Consider the following 20963-nt stretch of genomic DNA (forward strand, 5'->3'; position numbering starts at 1 on the left):
AGTAAAAAGTAAAAGTAAAACTAAAAGTAAAAAGTAAAAAGTAAAAAGTAAAAAGTAAAAAGTAAAAAGTAAAAAGTAAAAAGTAAAAAGTAAAAAGTAAAAAGTAAAAAGTAAAAAGTAAAAAGTAAAAAGTAAAAAGTAAAAAGTAAAAAGTAAAAAGTAAAAAGTAAAAAGTAAAAGTAAAAGTAAAAAGTAAAAAGTAAAAAGTAAAAAGTAAAAAGTAAAAAGTAAAAAGTAAAAAGTAAAAAGTAAAAAGTAAAAAGTAAAAAGTAAAAAGTAAAAAGTAAAAAGTAAAAAGTAAAAAGTAAAAAGTAAAAAGTAAAAAGTAAAAAGTAAAAAGTAAAAAGTAAAAAGTAAAAAGTAAAAATTAAAAAGTAAAAAGTAAAAAGTAAAAAGTAAAAAGTAAAAAGTAAAAAGTAAAAAGTAAAAAGTAAAAAGTAAAAAGTAAAAAGTAAAAAGTAAAAAGTAAAAAGTAAAAAGTAAAAAGTAAAAAGTAAAAAGTAAAAAGTAAAAAGTAAAAAGTAAAAAGTAAAAAGAGTTGAACCGTTGCCGGAGATAGAGTTTTCTTTTTAAAAATATTGACTATTCAATTTAAAGTTACGAACTGAAACCTGGAGTTTATTCGTGCAGTAAAAGTTAAGTTAGCAACGAACACATTAAATCAAACCTTACCTGCTTAAAGTTCCCGTTCAACAAGTTTAACAAGTCAGTAAGCAGATTTTTCTCCCACCAACACGACCATGCAAATCAGCAACACTTTTGACTTGTGCTGGCCCTTTTATTCGCCGAACCTCGACGCGCAAACGTGAATGGCAAATGACATCCAAGATAGATTGAATGGAGATGATGGTGTAAGTTTTGGACTTTCCCGTTTTTTTTTTCTCCTGAATCAGCCACCAACAGTTGAGTCTACGTCAGAAGGGTCACATGTCAAGTGAGTACTTTTAGTCGAGTTTGAGGCAGCTTGGTTTATTTTGGGAAATGTGACAATGTGATTATTCAGGTTTGTTTGAAATTTGCATGAATTTCGCATGTTAGTGACTAAATTTGTTTGTGTAGAATGAGAAAAATACTAAAATAAGACTCGTCGCAAGGATAACAACCTTCAGGACAATCGAAACACCTGTTGATTACTGAGTATCCAATTTGGAGGTTCGGAACAAAAACATGAGATATTGTTTGTGTAGGATCAGAAAGGTTGACTTTTGTTACATTCGAGCAAATTTCCTTAAAAAATCGCCGTTATTTTGGATAGAATCCCTCATTTCAAAAGCAATTTATTTCACATCAAAACTAGAAATAAATAGTTTCTCAAACAAACCACCGGAAAACTATAAACTAACATCTAAACCAGCTTGAACGTGACGATCCGGATGGATGTGAATAATTTATATCCATTAGCTTGGAGCGCGCAACTTTCCTGTGACCGGAAAATGCATTTATTCTCTGTACAAGTAAAAGTGCACAATCCCGGTCCTATAGGTATATAGGTTATAAGTTGCTCAACATCTGGTGTACACGTCGAGAGTCATTAATTTGAAACTTGCCTTTGAAATATGACTAAAATGAAACCAACATCTGAATCCCTTCTATTCTCTTAATCTAATTTAAATACGCTTGCATAAATCAAGGCTCGACTAGAAAATTTAAAACGCCCAACACTAGGCAAAGAGAAGGTTGTGCCACTTCCCTTATAAAACGTTACAACCTGTTGAATGCCACCTCGGTCAGAGGTGCTTTCTATGCAAATATTGCCAGCATCCTCGCCAGCCTTGGCAGTTAATTAACTTCAAGTTTGAAGAGATAGCTGCAACTCAACAGGTGGGTTCCCTGGCAAGTTAACCTCCCACAAACTATACCCCTTTAGTTGTTACTCGGCGTTTCCACGTGGAAAGCCATTGTGGTTGAACTGGGGAACGTGAAATTTGACTTTCAACCAAGGCTGGCTGGTATTGGCTGGAGCACGTCGTTTAACTTGCTTGTTTTCTGGATGTGGAAAACCTTCGACTCACAACTGGGCAAAAAGATTTGTATTATTTTCTCAATCAGATTTTTTTTATCAAATTCAGTTAAACTAATCGAATCTTTCTGTTCATAAAACTTTGAGATCCTCCACTTGAGGGTTAACAGTAACAACCCAAAGGATGATGATGCCTTACCGTTTTCCCAACCGAGCTGAGATAGCTCTCACGGGAGGCAGAGGCTGTGTTCATATCAATCTGTGAGTGGTTGTGGTGTGTGGGTGGAGGCGGCTTTTGCGAGATGCAAACCATCCCATTCTAGGCATATTCGGCAAAAAACGAGGGTTCAACAGGTTTCTATTCCCGGCTGCTCGTGCATTTCGTATGCTTGGCAAGTTTTTAGGAATTTCCTCCCCCACGACAATGACGTCGACGGTGAAGTGAGCAGCCCACTGAATGGTGACTGTATTTTTGGCACGTCATGCACGATGCTCGGGATTCGGATCAATCTTTGTGAATGAAAGTTGGGAAGTGGTTGCCAGTTTGGAAAAAATATGGCCTTTCCGAAATATTGACAGTTTAACATTTGTCCGAGACCTTCGGATAATCGAGTCTGGACTCCCAAACAGCGGAAATTTTAAACGTCACTCTTCGTTGCTTCGCGCCATCTGGAGGAATTGTGGAGCTTTAAATCGCTCTGGCGAGCTTTTTATATACAGCTAAAATGAACATAGGGTTTTAGGACCCAAATTTAAAAAAAAATCTCGTGTTGGTAGAAATGTACTCAACGAATGGATTTGTCATCAAAATTTACAGTTTCAATTCTCTTTTAGTATTTTTATTTAATATTAAAAAAGTTGATTTAAAATTGTGTTACTTTCTGGACTCCTAGTCTTGTTCAAAAGCATTTTGACTACTTACAAAAGAGTCCGACCGTCATCCGTGTCAGCGTTATCTACGCGGAAGTGAATAGGATCTTGCGAGCTTTTCTCTGCCGCCCAGTGGAATGGTGTAAACCCCTTGCTTTACCCAAGTTAGCTTTAGCACCTAAGTCCTGTAGCATTTTGACTGCATTCCCAGATTTGCACCGTGCTGCCTGGTATAAAGGAGTTCGACCGTCATCCGTGGTAACGCAGTTTATGTTCGCTCCTTTATTTACGAGTAGTTGGATGATCTCAGGCGAGTTCTTATGTGCAGCCCAGTGTAATGGCGTCAAGCCATCGCTGGTTCTACCCATGTTAGCGTTAGCACCCCTGTCCAGCAGCATTTTAACTGCATTTGTGGATTTGCGCCGTGCTGCCTGGTATAAAGGAGTTCGACCGTCATTCGTGGTGATACAGTCAATGTTAGCTCCTTTATCTATGAGTAGTTGGATGATCTCAGGCATGTCATTATGTGCTGCCCAGTGTAATGGCGAAAACCCATTGGTGGTTGTACACAAGTTAGCGTTAGCGCCCAAGTCCAGTAGCATTTTGACTGCATTTGTAGAACTGCAGTGGGCTGCCTGGCAAAGAGGAGTCCGACTGTTATCCGTGGTAATACAGTCAATGTTAGCTCCTTTATCTACGAGTAGTTGGATGATCTCAGGCGAGTTTTTCTCTGACGCCCAGTGTAATGGCGTGAACCCATTGCTGGATTTACCCAAATTAGGGTTAGCACCCAAGTCCAGTAGCATTCTGACTGCATTTGTAGATTTGCATAGTGCTGCCTGGTATAAAGGAGTTCGACCGTCATCCGTGGTGGTGCAGTCAATGTTGATTCCTCCATCTACGAGTAGGTGGACGATCTCAGCCGAGTCCTTCTCTGCCGCCCAGTGTAATGGCGTGAACCCATTGCTGGTTTTACCCAAATTAGGGTTAGCACCCAAATCTAGTAGCGTTTTGACTGCATTTATGGATTTGTTACGTGCTGCCTGGTATAAAGGAGTTCGACCGTCATCCGTGGTGGTGCAATCAATGTTGACTCCTCCATCTACGAGTAGTTTGATGATCTCAGGTGAATCGTTATGAGCCGCCCAGTGTAGTGGTGTGAACCCATTGCTGGTTGTACAGAAGTGAACGTTAGCACCCAAGCCCAGTAGGATTTTGATTGCATTTGTGGAATTGCACCGTGCTGCCTGGTATAAAGGAGTTCGACCATCATTCGTAGTGGTGCAGTCAATGATAGCTCCTTTATTTACGAGTCGTTGGATGATCTCGGGCGAGTTCTTATGTGCCGCCCAGTGTAATGGTGTTAACCCATCGCTGGTTGTTCCCAAGTTAGCATTAGCCCCCAAGTCCAGTAGCATTTTAACTGCATTTGTGGATTTACAGAGGACAGCCTGAAACAAAGGAGTGCGATCGTCATCCGTGGTGATACAGTCAATGTTTGCTCCTTTATTTACGAGTATTTGGATGATCTCAGGCGAGTTCTTATAAGCCGCCCAGTGTAATGGCGTAAACCCGTCGCTGGTTTTACCCAAATTAACGTTAGCACCCAAATTCAAAAGCATTTTGACTGCATTTGTAGATTTGCAGAGGGCTGCCTGGTTAAGAGGAGTCCGACCGTTATCCGTGGTAATACAATCAATGCTAGCACCATTATCTATGAGAAGTTGGATGATCTCAGACGAGTCCTGCTCGGCAGCCCAGTGTAATGGCATAAACCCATTAGTGGTTTTACCCAAATTAGCGTTAGCGCCCAAGTCCAGTAGCATTTTGACTGCATTAACAGAATTGCATCTTGCTGCCTGGTATAAAGGAGTTCGTCCATCATCCGTAGTAGTGCAGTCAATGTTAGCTCCTTTAGCTACGAGTATTTGGATGATCTCAGGCGAATCATTATGAGCCGCCCAATGTAATGGTGTAAATCCATCCCTGGTTGTCCCCATGTTAGCATTAGCGCCCAAGTCCAGTAGCATCCTGACTGCATTTGTAGATTTGCAGAGGGCAGCGTGACATAAAAGAGTCCGACCGTCATCCGTGGTAGCACAGTCAATGTTGGCTTTATCTACGAGTAATTGAATGACCTCAGGCAAGTCCTTTTCTGCGGCCCAGTGCAACTGTGTTAACTTATCGCTGGATCTACTCATAATAGCGTTAGCACCCAAGTTCAAAAGCTTCCTCAAGGGTATGGCGGAGCTTGGCAATTTTACAACACTGTTGAGAATTTGCTCCTGACATTCAAAGTCAAGACCATATATACCTTTTGTTTCGTCGGATAGTTTGTTGCATTTATTTTGGTACTCTTCTCTAGTTATAATTATTAAATCGTTGATATTTTGGCGTAATTGCTCTATAACACTGTTGTTTAGTTGTGGAAGAAACGCGAGTATTAAACATTTTGGTTGACATTTGGACAAAACATCAACGATTTGTTTTGCTTCGCACCGCTCAATGACAACAAACTTAAAATCAAAACCATTCAATTCGATATACTGAATGAGTTTCAAACAGCTGAGTTTTGGTGTGCTACTGAATATGTTTAAGAAAAATTGATGATTTTCCTTCATGTCTTGTAAAAAAGTGTTAAATTTAGAATGTAATGTTGCATCGATATTAAACTTCAATGAATTTTTCCCAACCTTGCCGAAGCTAATCGCCTGAATCTTATCTAGTTTGACTTCATTCACAGCAACATTGAACAGTCGACAGCTTTTAGTTGCAAATTGCACTTTACCGGATTGCTTCCACCAATAATTTACTATTAAATTGTGAAATCTAGAGAAAATTATATCTTCACCTTCATATTCTTTGGCTTTAATATCGCGTTGAACAATTCCTGATAGCTCCCCTTCCGTGGCTTGTTCTGCATAAATCCTCACTTTTCTGAAGAAATCCTTAACGATATTGACATGTTCATCATGTGATGATATGTTGAACAATTTTATTTTTGAATGCCACTTTTGAGAGATTTCTATTAATAATTCTAGCAAATCCGTTCTACACTTGATTTTTAATGTTTTGCCAGACGATTTGTTATAGAATATGTCCTCGGAGTTCATATTTTCACAATGCACTTGATCGCAGTTATTCACTACAGCTGGAGTGAAAATTATCAGTGTCAACTCTGTTTCCTCGTATTTTCCTTGAAATATTGCATGATCACTAGTCTGCTTGAACATGTAACGTATCTTCAAATAACTTTTGAAATATTTCGATATCTGAAAATCACTTAATTTAACGATGTTTTTGGATTCCCGATGTTTGGCCTGAAGAAAATATACACGAGATTGCCCGTTGCTACAAGTTCTAAGCACCACGTCGTCAAACAGGCACACCTCTCCCAAGTTACGGCCCAGGTAGAAGCTCTCGATCTGGTCATCATGAAGCAAACGAAACAGCACCATGGTCAGCAGCTTCGTCCTGTAGAACTGCTCGTTGAAAACGGCTTCAATCTGTTGTTGCTCCTTTTCACCCAAAATTGAGCACAAATCCATGGGCTTCTTGTTGTCCACATTTCTTGCCTCAGTGTTGGCTCCTTTTGCGAGGAGCAACTTAACCAACCCTGCATTGCTGGCAGTGACAGCAACGTGCAGAGGAGTTTCGTTTTTGTGAGTAGTGTTCACAAAGTTAACGTCTGCTCCAGCGGTAAGAAGTTCTTGTACCGTTTGAAGATCATCTTGCTCTACGGCACTCATCAGCTGAATGTTTTGATTAAGCTGATCGTTGCTCATTTTTCCTCCGATCACTGTTCAAAAAAGAATCCATAACATGGGTATGTTTTATTTTAGATTTAATTGAAATGATGATTAACAACAAACAATTTATTGTAATTATATTTTTTTACTTAACTTACATTTATTGATGATGATAAAAAATTTCAACCGATTTTTCTTAAATCTACGCCTAACTTAACGTCGAAGCGAATCATCCAGTTGTTCAAAAGCAACTATTGACTGTGCCGTAGTAGAAAGTGCCCAGATGGAAAACTAAGTGTATTATCTTATCTTATTGACCGTTTAATAGGCTTTTGACAATCTAGTAGTGATATTTGTTTAAAAACTAACTTAATCCACCTATGTGGTTGGAGCCTTCCTCACTTATTACCAACAATGGCTGATATGATGGAATTGTACAAAAATTTCATCTCTTTTTTAGATCCGGCTTCCAAAAAGTACATCAATATCACTAAAGTGGCCATATCTCGAGACAGGGTTGCCAGATCTTCAATGTTTTAGGCTCGTTGGAAAGGTCTTTTGATAATCTAACCAACGATGGGTCGGATGATGGACCCGGACATAGTTCACATACATTTAAGTGAGATCCGGATATATGTGAAAACACATTTTTATACATAACTTTTGAACTACTTATCAAAACTTCAATCTGTATAAAATTCGATCTATGGGACCCTAAACCAAGTCGAATGCAACAGGTTCGGGTCAAATTGGTTCAACCAGTGCCGAGAAACATGAGCTAGTTTGTTGGTCACATACATACCTACACACAAACATACACACACACATTTTGTTCAGTTTTCGATTCTGAGTCGATATGTATACATGAAGGTGGGTCTACGACGTTTTTATTCAAAGTACATTTTTAGAGCAGGATTATAGCCTTACCTCAGTGAGGAAGGCAAAAGGCACATTAAATTATAATTTGTTTCATTTATGTGTTATCAATATACAATAATAAGTTCCTTTGAAATTTTGCTTTGAATTTGATTCAGAGTCAATAAGTAAATGCAGCAATTTCCCACGAAAACGGCATGATTCGAATACAAATTCTCCAATCGGACTCAATTTTTTCCGGGGGTTCCTTGGCCGAAATATTTAGACCCGTATTTTTTTGTTCGGCAATTAAGGTGACCTACGCCGACGAAATTTTGATTTTTTTTTTACTAGTGCCTCCTCAGGATGCTGTCCCGGGCGGAAAGTGAGTTGGTGGATATAACTACGAACTATCTTGGCTTGTTTATTCGCATCTTGCTGTAAACTCTTCGAGTTATGACAACTTTTGAAACCGACTGCGTATCATGGAAAGTATATTCCATGATCATACTGCATTATCTACAGTTGATATAGAGCTGTTAGTGGTAGTTTTTTTAGACTTAGCAAAAATTTCGAAAATTAATTTTTTTTCAAAAATTTTACCCGAACATCATGAAATGATTATTTTGACTTTGTTTCAAATTTATGCTGGACTTAGCATAAATTTGAATTTTCAATTTCCGATACTTAAAATAATTTTCATGAGCTGATATTTTAAAGTTTGATTTTATTTTTGCTGGACTTTGACATTTTTGCGTATATTTTTAATTCTTTACTTTTACAGAAAAGCATTTTTTTGGGACTTAGAAAATTTTCGGGAGTTTGGAAACATGATAAATTATTTTGATGTTTATTTTTGCTTTTAACCAAAATTTCGGAAAAATCGACGAAATTACAGGAAATTTTTGTCCGATTTTTACAAAAACATCAGTTTGATCCTAAAATAATGTCCCTAACAAAACTTCTTCATTGAAATTTTGAAATTCGAAAGTCGGTTTTTAATCATTATTGATATACCCCCTACAAAAATCGTTCCGGCACTTAGAAAATTTACGGGATCAGTATCACGACAAGATTTTCGGTAGAATTTATTTGATTTTTTGGACTTAGCAAAATTTTGGCTTTTAGCCAGTAAAATTTCGGAAAAATCGTCGAAATTACAGGAAATTTTCGTCCGATTTTTATAAAAACATCAGTTTGTTCCTAAAATAATGTCCCTAACAAAACGTCTTCATTGAAATTTTGAAATTCGAAAGCTGGTAGATTTTTGGTAGAATTTTTTAGATTTTCAGGACTTTGCGAAATTTTTGCTCTCAGCCAGTTGAATATTTTTCAACATTTTGAAAAATTATTTTGATAAGAAACATTACCAGGCTTTTTGGAATTTTACTGTGGATTTTTTGACTTATGCAATTTTAGGAATATTTTCATAAACTTTTATTTTTAATTTAAAAAACGGAATATAGAGACTTTGGATTTTTCGTGATTTGGAAAATTATTATGACATTTTGGCAATTCAACGCTTTCTCCACAATTTTTTAATGAGTTTTAAAGTAAAATAATTTTTCAACTTTGAAAAATCTTGTTTTGATGTAGGTGCGTATATTCCTGCAATATTACTCATATTTGTGAAGAGGAAGAAGGGGGTGTCTGAATTGTGGCGGGGTGCATTAAAAACCAATAAAATTATTTTGGGATCAAAATCTACTTTATGAACTTGATATGATTTTTGGAAGATTTCAGTTGTTTGCTACTATAAACTCAACTTGATGTGGCATTGTTGGTCAAATAAACTCAACAAGATTTTTCGCAGATACGCCTCAAACAATTTATGTTCGTGGCCATGTTCGGTTATCTCTTAACCATACCCTGGGGTGAACTTGACTTGTTCGTGTTTTTACGAACATGGGTAGATTTTTCCAAGATGCAACTTTCTGCCCGGGCGTGCACCCTTAAAACAAATATTTTTAGGGTGATTTTACAATCTTTCCTCCAGAGAAACACGCTAGAATCTCGCAATTTTGGCATTTTATTTGTACAAAGCGCATTCTTATCGCGAATTGTGGTCAATGTATGCCAATTATTTGTAAAATCTTTTTGAAGTGCAACGCCACATGCGCACCTACTCAGTCTAGCAGACAGGCAGTGTTTACTCCTGTTGAGTGGTTATTTTTTATCACAAACTAAGTGCAAAATGTGTGACTTTTTGACAAGGCTGCATCGCATAGTTTGGTAGGTAAATTCTCCAACTGCAAGCTTAAACATTTGTTTCTCAAGAGATTTCAATTCGCCCAACATGATGGTGACGTTTAATTCAAAATTAAATCGCATGAATATTGAGAAAATTGCATGTTAAGTTTTAAATTGCACAAACTGCATCAGAGTTTGGATCCTAACAAAAATCTGATGAAGCCAAAACAAATCAGCGTTTAATTTCCTTTAAAAATAGTTGTCGAGTTTTGCTTTATGGCCATTTGAAAAAAGAGGTTTTATAATAACTATGAAAATCGCAAAACTTTGGGGCGGTGCCAAAAAAGAAGGGGTGGTCCAATTTGGTTCAACATCAGGACTCTTACATGTTTTGATAGTATCAACAGGAGCAACAAATTTGAGCTTGCTCGATTTCGAAAAATTCGATTTAGAATTTGTAGGTACTTAGAAAATAATAATGAAATAATGTTTAATGCTCTACAGAACAAAAAATCTAGAGATCCAGTCACGACGTTCTAGCAGGGTTCTAAATCTTGCGCAATAGTTACATTTTATAAAATCTCTTGGAATAAGTGAAAATTGAGAAAAATGAACTGTTTTAAATATATTTCCATACATTTTTTTTTGTAATCAGCTCAAAATTTGCATGAAGAATAATATATTTATTGATGTCTCTTTTAAGCAATTCTCTACGAAATCGGTCTTTTTTATTTTAATTTTTGTATTTTTTAATCCGGCTGAAACTTTTTTGGTACTTTTGGTATGTTCAAAGAAGCCATTTTGTCCCATAAGTTGTCCATATAATTTTCCATACAAATTTGGCAGCTTTCCATACAAAAATGATATTTGAAAATTCAGAAATCCGTATCTTTTGAAGGAATTTGATGATCGATTTGCTATCTTCGGCAAAGTTGTAGGTATGGATAAGGACTGCACTGAAAAAAAAATGATACACTGTAAATAAAATTGATGATTTTTTATTTAACTTTTTGTCACTCAAGCTTGATTTGCAAAAAAAAAACACTATTTTTAATTTATGTTAATTTTTTTATATGTTTTCAGAATGTGCAAAATATCTTTGATTGAGTTAAAAAAATCGAATAATTTGGTTGCAAAAATTTTCAACTTCATTTTTCGATGCAAAATTGAATTTGCAATTAAAAAGTACTGTAGAGCAACTCTCTACGAAATCGGCTGATTTGAACCATTTTTTTTGTTGTATTTTTTGATTTGACTTAAACTTTGTGGGGGCCTTCCCTATGACCAAATAAGCTATTTTGCGTCATTGGTTCACCCATACAAGTCTCCATACAATTTTGGCTGCTGTCCATACAAAAATGGTATATAAATATTCAAACAGCTGTTACTTTTGAGTGAATTTTCTGATCAATTTGGTGTCTTCGGCAAAGTTGTAGGTATTGTTGAGGACTATTGAGAAAAAAATAGGTACACGGAAAAAAATTGTAGATTTTTTATCAACAATTTTTTCACTAAAACTCAATTTCCCAAAATACATATTTTTTGATTTTCGAGATTTTTTGATAAAATTTAGGAGACAAAAATCCGCAACTTTTGAGCCATAGAGAAACATGGTCAAAAAATCTACCGCCGAGTTATGAATTTTTGAAAAAAGTGATTTTTGGAAAAAATCAAAGTTTCATGCAAAAACAAGTTTGACATTATTTTTTAATGCAAAATTGAATTTGCAATCGAAAAGTACTGTACAGATTTTTTGATAAAGGGCTCCGTTTTCAAGATTTAGCCACCGAAAGTTTTTATTTTAGCGAAATATTTGCAGTTTTTCAATTTTTAAAAATGGTGACCATGAGTGACCATTTCTAAAAATATTTTTTTTGAAAAGTTCAGAAAATTTGCTATAAAATTGTCTAAGAGACATTGAAGATTGGACCTCGGGTTGCTGAGATAGAGCCGCTTTAAGAAAAAGAAACACGAAAATTTAAGTTGACTTAATTTCACCCAAACAACCCACCATTTTTCAATTTCGATATCTCAGCAACTATTGGTCCAATTTTCAATGTAAAAATATGAAAAATTCGTGAAATTTTCCGATCTTTTCGAAAACAATATTTTCAAAATTTTCAAATCAAGACTAACATTTTAAAATGGCGTAATATTGAATGTTTGGCCCTTTTGAAATATTAGTCTTGATTTGAAAATTTTGAAAATATTGTTTTCGAAGAGATCGGACAATTTCACAAATGTTTCATATTTTAACATTGAAAATCGGACCATTAGTTGCTGAGATATCGAAATTGAAAAATGGCGGTTTGTTTGGGTGAGACTTAAAAAACATAAATTTTCTTGTTTTTAAACCTTTGCATTGCAATATCTCAGCAACTAATTTATTATTATTATTATTGTTTATTATTGACACTTTACACATAATGTGGCATTCGTGTCATTCAGCAACTAAAGGTCGTATCAACAAAGTTCGAAGAAGCAAATTGTAAAGAATTTTCTCAGCTTTTCAAAAAAAAAAAAAAAATTCTAAAAGTGTGCAAACATGAAAAACTGCGACTATTTTCGAAAAAGTCACCTAAATATGGATTTAACTCTTTTTATCAAAATTTCACTAAAGTACTTTTTGATTGCAAATTTAATTTTACATCGAAAAATGAAGTTGAAAAATTTTTGCGACCAATATTTCGATTTTTCGAAAAAAATCAGTATTGATTCAAAAATTTATAACTCGCTCAATGATTTTTTGCACAACCTGGAAATTTCTGAAAAGTTGGAATTTTATGTCCTCTAAAACATATCAAAACATAAAAAAAATAAAAATAGTGTTTTTTTTGCAAATCAAGTTTTAGTGGTAAAAAGTTAAATAAAAAATCAATTTTTTTTACTGTGTATCATTTTTTCCAGTGTAGTCCGTATCCATACCTACAACTTTGCCGAAGACACCAAATCGATCAAAAAATTCCTTCAAAAGATACAGATTTTTGAATTTTCATACATTATTTTTGTATGGACAGCTGCCAAATTTGTATGGAAAATTATATGGACAAACTAATGATGCCAAATGGCTTCTTTGGGCACAAAAAAAGTTTAAGTCGGATTAAAAAATATAAAAAAATCTAATGACCGAAATCCTAGAGAATTGCTCTGAGGACAGATTTCATGCAGATTCTGATATACTTTCATGCCGCCATGCATCACAATCATGCGACTGCCAGTTCGGTGAATTTATATGGAAAATTTAATCGATTTGCGCAAAGTGAAGACTTAACCAATCGGTCCCAAACTTTGGGAAGTTTTTTAGGACCTCAAAAGGAACTGAAAAATTGCTGTGCTCGATGAATTTGGACAACTTTATTTTTTTCCATACTGCCATACACAGAAAAAAAAATCATGGTAATATTACATCTGGGAAGGGGTACATCTTTTATGTCAGAAAAAAGGTGTAATTTTACCTCTGGAAATGTGTAATTTTACCACTTTTCTGGTGTAATGTCACTTTTTCAGTCTAAATTGAGGTAAAATTACATCATAAAAGAGGTAATATTCAACCTTCCAAAATTACAGCTTCCAAATTTACATTATTTTTTTCTGTGTATTACACCCTAATGTGCACTAATTAAAAAAATGAATAACTGCGATTACTTTGAAAAAAGTTATCTAACAGTTATTATTACTTGAAAACGGTGCACTTTATCAAAATTTCACTAGAGTTCTATATGATTGCAAATTTGATTTCACATATAAAAAAAGAATTTGAAAAAAAAAATGCGATTGATATTTCGATTTTTTGAAAAATTAGTATTGATTCAGAAAAACACTACTCGGTCAATGATTTTTTGCCCGTTTTAGAAATTTCTGAAACGTTGGCATTTAATGTCTCCTAAAACAAATTAGAAATTGAAAAAAAAATCAGTATCAGTACATTCGAACGATAACGAAGCAGGTAACCGTCGCGATCGCCTGGGCGAGAACTTTTCTCCCCGCGTCCACTTGAAGGTATCAACGAATCGTTCCGCAAGCTCGTTGGTTTGCGTGGTGGTATTTTCAAGTGGAGGATGCCGTTGCTTTCACAGTATCGCTCAAGCTTCTCACACAGAAAAATAAAAACATTTCCCGTTATCGTGAATTGTGTTCATGAAGAGAGAACACGAAAAAAAATCAATTCTCGAAGTCGTGAATAAAATTCACAAATGAATATATTCACGTTTATAGTGCAAAAGAACCATACTCACGAATAAATTCCTTCGTGGTTCTCACATTCATGAACTTAATTCACGATTTCAGGAATCGATTGTTTCCGAGCACTGACGAGCTGACGTCTCTGGTTTGGGTGTCGCAGTCGCCATTTTTTTTGTTTTTTTTTTCTGTTTTAGTTAGTCAATTTCTATTAATCAAAATTTCTTCTAGAGATTAATAAACAATTATCTCCGCTTATATAATCCTTTAGTTGGTACTCTTCATGACAACTACTTAACAGTCAAAATACTGCCAGCACATTCCAACTTGGCGGGAAACCCCATTCCGATGCACCTACCAAGGCATCGTTTTCCGCCGCCATAAAAACAAACTGCCAGTCGGTCATGGGGGAGTGACTGCACGCAAAACCATGCTTTCCAAAGCCTGCTGCCAGTCCATCGTAAGTTTTTCCTCCCTTTCGACTCCAGCTCGAGAGTCTAATGCTCTCTCCTCGCTCACAGGTGGCGCCGCTCTAGCGGTCGGTTTTCGAAGCTGTGTTTTCGCGCGCTTTCGCTTCTGGTGCTGAGTTTGTTCGGCTGCTTGGATTGGGGGGGAAGAATATAAAAACGGAAAAGCCAACATCAAACACCGTCATTCGTCGGCGAGTCGTTTCCTTCAGCGCAACGGGTTGTGCTGCCGTGTGTTTGCACATGGTCTTTGGAGTCCTGAACCTGTGCCAAGAGTGAGGGTCTCTTCTCCTTGTACTAACTGCGTTTAGGGGAAAGTGAGCTTTGTTTGTGTGTGTGCTTGTGGGTGGACGCGACTGTTGATTCAGTGCAGTTCTTCAGTGCCAGTACCTGTTAAGGATAGGGAAGATTCTTCGGCTTTGAGTGAAGACTTGAAGAGGGTCTGGGGTCTTCCTGCTCTTTGGAGGACCAAGTGGCTTCTGAAAGGATTAAAGGCAAAAATCAGAGATTTGCTTAGTCGAGCAGACAAGTGGCCGCGTGGGACCGTTTTCCGTTAAGGATTACCTCTTTTTCTTGTAGTGGGGGAAAATCCTGATAGACGAGTGATTTCCATCAAGATTAGAAAGACAGCAAGTCCAAGTGCAAGTCCGACCGAAAAAGAGAGCATGGTCAGCAGTAAGTTCGTTGAAACCGGAAGTGACGGAAATAGCTGCTGCTGCTGCAGCAGTGGCTTTGTTGACTTTACTAATTAATTATACAAAGTCAAAGTTGTACCAGGATCTTCGTCTTTATCGGCGAAAAATCGTTTGTAAGTGTAACTAAACGTTGAAAGTTTGCCCAATGCGATTGGCCCGAAGGGGCATTCGAGTTCGGGTTTTTTGTTGACTTAAGGAGAGTGGAAAACCGGAAATCTGATTTTGGAACGCCTTGCGTGGGCGCTCTGGTTAACTTTTTGGGTCGCCGAAGTGATGGACTATTTGTGATTGTTTGCTGATTGGCCCAGTGACCAAATTGACTTTCGTTTTTGGCGGAAAAGTGATTTGTTTGCTAGTGACTTTTGATTGCAGAAAAGGGAAGGTTGAGGGTCGTGACGGTTGTTGGGTTTGGGAAGATTAGTTTTTGATGGATTGTTTTGGAAATGCTTTATTTCGCTATTTGATGATTTTTTCAGTAAGAAGGTTGTTTATATATTTCAAATTAATTATTTTGGTATTTTTATTTGATTCACTATAGATAGAAGTTATTCCACGTTAAACCAATAAAAATCCTGGTCAAAAGTGATCCGATTTAACTAAAATTTGGCATGGGAGTCTTTGACACAACCATATTCAACTAAACTTCAGGACGTTACACAGAATGATCAACCAAACAAAACGTGTTTGTTATTGTTTATATTGCGTAAAATTAAAAAAAAGTGTTTTGAGGATAAAACTTTTAGTGTTAAAAAGTTGAACATAATTTTCCTAAAAAAATTACCTGCAACTGCAATAGTTTGATCCGAAAATATCTTCTCAAGATAAAAAAAATCATTCTACACAATGACCAATTTTGTATAAACATGTTTAGCTTTTTAGTAATTTCAAACAACATCTGAGCAATTCCCTACGAAATCGGTCTGTTTCTACCATTTTTATTTTTTGTATTTTTTGATTTGGCTCAAATATTGTGGGGGCCTTCCTTATCACCAAAGAAGCAATTTTGTGTCATTGGTTCACCCATACAAAAATTCAATTTCCCAAATTCATATTTTTTAATTTTTGAATTTTTTTGTTTGTTTTAGGGTTCAAACCCCGCATCTTTCAAGCCATTCAGAAGCATGGACAAACATTTTGCCGACGGGTTATGATTTTATAAATAGTGATCTTTGTAAAAATTGAAATCTTGTACATACAATTTTTTGGCCTCAATTTTTTTGACGGAAAATGGAATTTGCAGCCGAAAAGTTCTTTGGGGCCATCCATAAACCACGTGGACACTTTTTTGAAAGACCCCATCCCCCCTCTAAGGTGTTCACGTGGTTTATGGATGGTCGCTTTACATTTTTTGCCTTTCTTACTAAAGAAAGGTATAGGTTTTACTTTAAGCCAGGACGTCATTTCCAGCTTCGTAAATATGTCGATTCAGCATGAATTTTAAACCGAAAAATCGCTAAAAAATCACACTGCATCGATTTTCGACGCTCTATCGATTCATCCTTGATAGAACTCGTCTATCTCGAACCCTCGAATTTTGAGAAAATAAATTCCGTGGAGGTCGAGTGATGTTCGTATGTGGTAAAATTTTGCAAAATTTTGTGTCGCGCCGTTCTCAGCTCCCATAAATCCGATTTCGAATCTCCTAAATGCAGATGAAAGCTAGTGTGCTGAACCTGGGCGAGTTGCCGCGCAAATTTCGAATTATCCATCTGTTTTCGGATGCGGCCAGACTTTTCCAGAAAATACACAGTTTCCAAATGAAAATATGGTCCAATTTTTTCATTTTCATATCTTTTATTTATCTCAAAATTGCATTTTTCGAGCTCTACAACCTCCCAAATTTTCATCCAGATTCATAATATGGTTCTGGAGTTAGAGCCGTTTGATTGACCTACCATAAGAAACAAAATCCCTAAAAAAAGGTGAAAGCCCACCTGGTGACCTTCGCCAACATTTTTCATTTCTGATTTTATTCGAAATTTCTTGCTACATTCATAGTACAGACCATGAGTGAGCATCTGAAACAAATTTGACATCGATCGGCAATCCCGATCAATTTTTAGAACGATTTACTTTTGCCTTTCTTACTAAAGAAAGGTATAGGTTTTACTTTAAGCCAGGACGTCATTTCCAGCTTCGTAAATATGTCGATTCAGCATGAATTTTAAACCGAAAAATCGCTAAAAAATCACACTGCATCGATTTTCGACGCTTCGTCGCCAAGTCGACAAGTTGTCAAGTTGAGCTTCGAATACTGGCGCGAGAATGCTGGCGCATATGTTTCGGCTCGACTTATACTCGTTCGTAGTAGCTTGTCTACCGATGTTTCCTTCAACATGTAAGATATCGTAGCTTTTCGGTTTCTTTTGCTCTGTCCGTTTTTGCATAACTGTCCAATGTTAATGCAAAAACTTTTTTGACATAGGACATTCATCCGGGTACAATCAATTTGTTTCCCGTGTGCTCCTAAAATCGCCTTTAAGTAGGCTTCATTCGTCGTGTCGTTTTATTAAACAGAGTTCATTGGATTCCAATAGGAGCTTTCGAAGCTTCTAAGCTTTATATCGTTTTCAAAGTTTTCAATGCTCGCGACGCCAATGGCTATCTACCTAAGGTTTTGCGATTGAGTGTGTAGTGGTGCGGTTGTAAAAATATCTATCTCTGACTCTCTCACTTTCGTAGACGCTGAATGGCAAACTTCCCACAGTGCGGTTAACTCGGTTTTGCTTTGCGTCTGCTTTGTTCGGTTTTTGGGCTCGTACCAAAACTAGAAAACCAAAACCGCGGTGTGTGTCGTCACTTGCGCATTGGAAGCTAAGAATTTGTACGATTAAAAATATTCGATAGGTGAAAATTGTGTTTTCAATTTCTTTTAGAAAACACATCATTAATAATACCTTGCTTTCATCATAAGATTTTTTGTATCAAGTCGATGTTGTGAATTGAGAGAAGTTATATTCTTTAGTAAGAAAGGCTCTATCTCACCCCTGGTGGGATTAAATCGGGTTTTTAAATTAAGTGCACCGTTAAATTTTGTCCGCAAAATTCAAGTTTTTTTTTCAACTAGTGTCCATTCCTGAAAATATGTTTTAAACAAAGATCGGAGATCAAAATCACGAATGTTTCATATTTAACATGGAAAATCTAACCATTAAGGGAACAGCATCTAATTAAAACGTGCCTCTAATGTTGACATATCAGCACTTTGACATTCAATTACAGCTCATAACAAGCGTTTTCAATTGAAATCAAGTAATTAATAAGCTCAATAGAAAGTGAGCAAGCATGTTTCTATGTATAGTTTTACAAAATAAGTTGTTAAAATAGGGAAAATCGGCAAATTGGACGGAGTTAGGAGCGAGTGCTTAACCTGCCAAAAATACGAGAAGTTCCCCTAGTTGCAGAGATATCGACATTAGAACTTGGAGGGTTGTTTGGTTAAGACTTAGAACACTTCAATTTTCCTGTTTCTTTTTCTTTAAACCACTGTGTCTCAGCAACCAGAGGTCCAATCTTCAACGTTTCTTAGATAAAATTGCAGGAAAATTTCTGAACTTTTCGAAAAAAATATATTTCAGGAATGGACAATTATGGACACTATTTTTAAAGTAAAAAACTAACTTAATCCACCTATGTGGTTGGTGCCTTTTTCACTCTTTTCCAACAATTAGTGATATGTGATTTGATGGGTTTGGACATAAATTTCGTCTAATTTCAGAATGGTCAGAACTCGAGACAGGGTTGCCAGATCTTCAATGTTTAGACTCGTTGGAAAGGTCTTTCGATTACCTAACCAATCATGGGTCGTATGATGGATCCGGACATTGTTTACATACATTTAAGTGAGATCCGGCTACAACAAAGTACATAAATATCACTTAAATGGTTATAACTCGAGGCAGGATTGCCAGATTATCAATATTTTGGACTCGTTGGAAAGGTCTTTCAGTTACCTAACTAAAGATGTTTAACATGATGATGTTTGGTTCAATTCACTGCCATTTATTCAACATCCGAAAATATGTGAAATCACATTTTTATGCATAACTTTTGAACTACTTATCGAAACTTCAAACAATTCAATAGCACCTATGGGATCTTAAACCAAGTCGAATGCGACTGGTTTGGTCAAAATCGATTAAGCCAGTGCTGAGAAAACTGAGTGACATTATTGGTCACATACACACAGACATTTGTTCAGTTTTCGATTCTGAGTCGATATGTATACATCGAGCTTAAAATAAAAAGTTCAATTTTGGAGCAGGATTATAGCCTTACCTCAGTGAGGATGGCAAAAAACGAAATTTAACCAACAAAATTTAACTTTGAAAATGACACCAAATTACTTCTTTGGTCATAGGGCAGGCCCCAACAAAGTTTGAGCCAAATAAAAAAAAATTATAATAAAATTCATTTCCGGGTTTGGTGGAGAATTGATCATCTGATGAAAATAATTTTTCAATATATTTAAGGCTGGGAACCTTGAAATCAATGACAAAATCAATTCCATGTATTCATAAGGAGTGTCGTGTGAGTGTAGAAACTCAAGCACCACCACTGGCATTAAGAGTTAAAATCTAAAGATCGGGCGCGCCAGCTTCTGTTGCAAACTAATCAAGTACTTATTTGAGATTCGGAGTCAAGGCACCCAGGGGATCATTTCCTAAAATGCTGGCAACATTAACTTATTTTTAATATCCTTACCAACATTTATTATTAACAAGGATTTTTAATTAAAATTAATTATAAGTTTCTTTTAGAGGTATTAGTTTTGTTAGTTAAACTTATTTTTAATATTCAGTAAGGCTGGTACAAATATTTTTAAAAGTTTTTGTCACCCCCCCCCCCCTTCAAAATTGGCCCGAAAAATCAGGGGGCAAAAAAAATATTTTTACAATAAACTTCAAAATTTCAATGAAAATTCAAGTGCAACCAGCTGAAATCAAATTTAAATACATTCTCCTGCGTTTAAAATCATTTTTAGCATGTTTTGGTTTATTAAAAAATCTTTAGATTTTTTGAAAATTTTCGATGCAAAACCTTTTTTTTCGATACAATTTTTGTTTTTGTCAGATCTTAGATTTTTTGAAAACTAATGATTGCAAAACAACTGAACTAGTGCAAAATGCATTTTAAAACACTTTTTGCCTTCCTCACTGAGGTAAGGCTATAATCCTGCTCTAAAAATGAACTTCGTATAAAAACGTCGTAGACCCACCTTCATGTATACATATCGACTCAGAATCAAAAACTGAACAAATGTCTGTGTGTATGTGTGTGTGTATGTGTGTGTGTATGTGTGTGTGTATGTGTGTGTGTATGAATGTATGTGACCAACAAACTAGCTCATGTTTCTCAGCACTGGCTGAACCGATTTGACCCGAACCTGTTGCATTCGACTTGGTTTAGGGTCCCATAGATCGAGTTTTATACAGATTGAAGTTTCGATAAGTAGTTCAAAAGTTATGTATAAAAATGTGTTTTCACATATATCCGGATCTCACTTAAATGTATGTAAACTATGTCCGGATCCACCATCCGACCCATCGTTGGATAGGTTATCAAAAGACCTTTCCAACGAGTACAAAACATTGAAGATCTGGCAACCCTGTCTCGAGATGTGGCCATTTAAGTGATATTTATGTACTTTTTTGTAGCCGGATCTCACTTAAATGTATGTAAACTATGTCCGGATCCACCATCCGACCCATCGTTGGATAGGTTATCAAAAGACCTTTCCAACGAGTCCAAAACATTGGAGATCTGGCAACCCTGTCTCGAGATATGGCAATTTAAGTGATATTTCTGTACTTTTTGGAAGCCGGATCTCACTTAAATGCATGTAAACTATGTCCGGATCCATCATCCGACCCATCGTTGGATAGGCTATCAAAAGACCTTTCCAAAAAGTCCAAAACATTGAAGATCTGGCAACCCTGTCTCGAGATATGGCCATTTAAGTGATATTTATGTACTTTTTTGTAGCCGGATCTCACTT

General features: G+C 36.1%; 2 protein-coding genes across 4 annotated transcripts in view; one reads left to right on the top strand and one right to left on the bottom strand.

Annotated features, from left to right (window-relative positions):
• Positions 1 to 2835: 2835 nt before the first annotated feature.
• On the bottom strand, positions 2836 to 6118 carry LOC6034330 (ankyrin-3). The gene is made up of 2 exons (XM_001844609.2): positions 4345 to 6118; positions 2836 to 4281 (listed from the first exon to the last, which is right to left on the bottom strand). Exons 1-2 carry the CDS (start codon positions 6061 to 6063, stop codon positions 2917 to 2919), a joined length of 3084 nt encoding a protein of 1027 aa, XP_001844661.2. The 5' UTR covers positions 6064 to 6118; the 3' UTR covers positions 2836 to 2916.
• Positions 6119 to 14440: 8322 nt separating this feature from the next.
• Positions 14441 to 20963, top strand: part of LOC6034331 (corticotropin-releasing factor-binding protein) — a 46151-nt gene continuing 39628 nt past the window's right edge. Inside the window, exons 1-2 of one of the 3 annotated variants that reach the window (XM_038266645.1) lie at positions 14466 to 14545; positions 14850 to 15078. The gene's annotated coding sequence lies outside the window, so the exon portion shown is untranslated. Of the gene's footprint in view, positions 15079 to 20963 lie in introns of all 3 variants that reach the window. The other 2 variants (XM_038266644.1, XM_038266646.1) reach the window with 2 other exon arrangements.

The sequence above is a fragment of the Culex quinquefasciatus genome, chromosome 1 (genome assembly GCF_015732765.1).
Source record: "Culex quinquefasciatus strain JHB chromosome 1, VPISU_Cqui_1.0_pri_paternal, whole genome shotgun sequence".
Lineage (NCBI taxonomy): Eukaryota > Metazoa > Arthropoda > Insecta > Diptera > Culicidae > Culex > Culex quinquefasciatus.

What these genes read in the sequence shown, in the direction of transcription:
- LOC6034330 (XM_001844609.2), bottom strand. Translation starts at nt 6,063, where the DNA reads ATGTTCAAGCAGACTAGTGATCATGCAATATTTCAAGGAAAATACGAG. An exon ending in CTGAGATCATCCAAATACTC is followed by an intron (nt 4,282 to 4,344) that starts GTAAATAAAGGA and finishes CCTTTGTTTCAG; the next exon opens with GCTGTCCTCTGTAAATCCAC.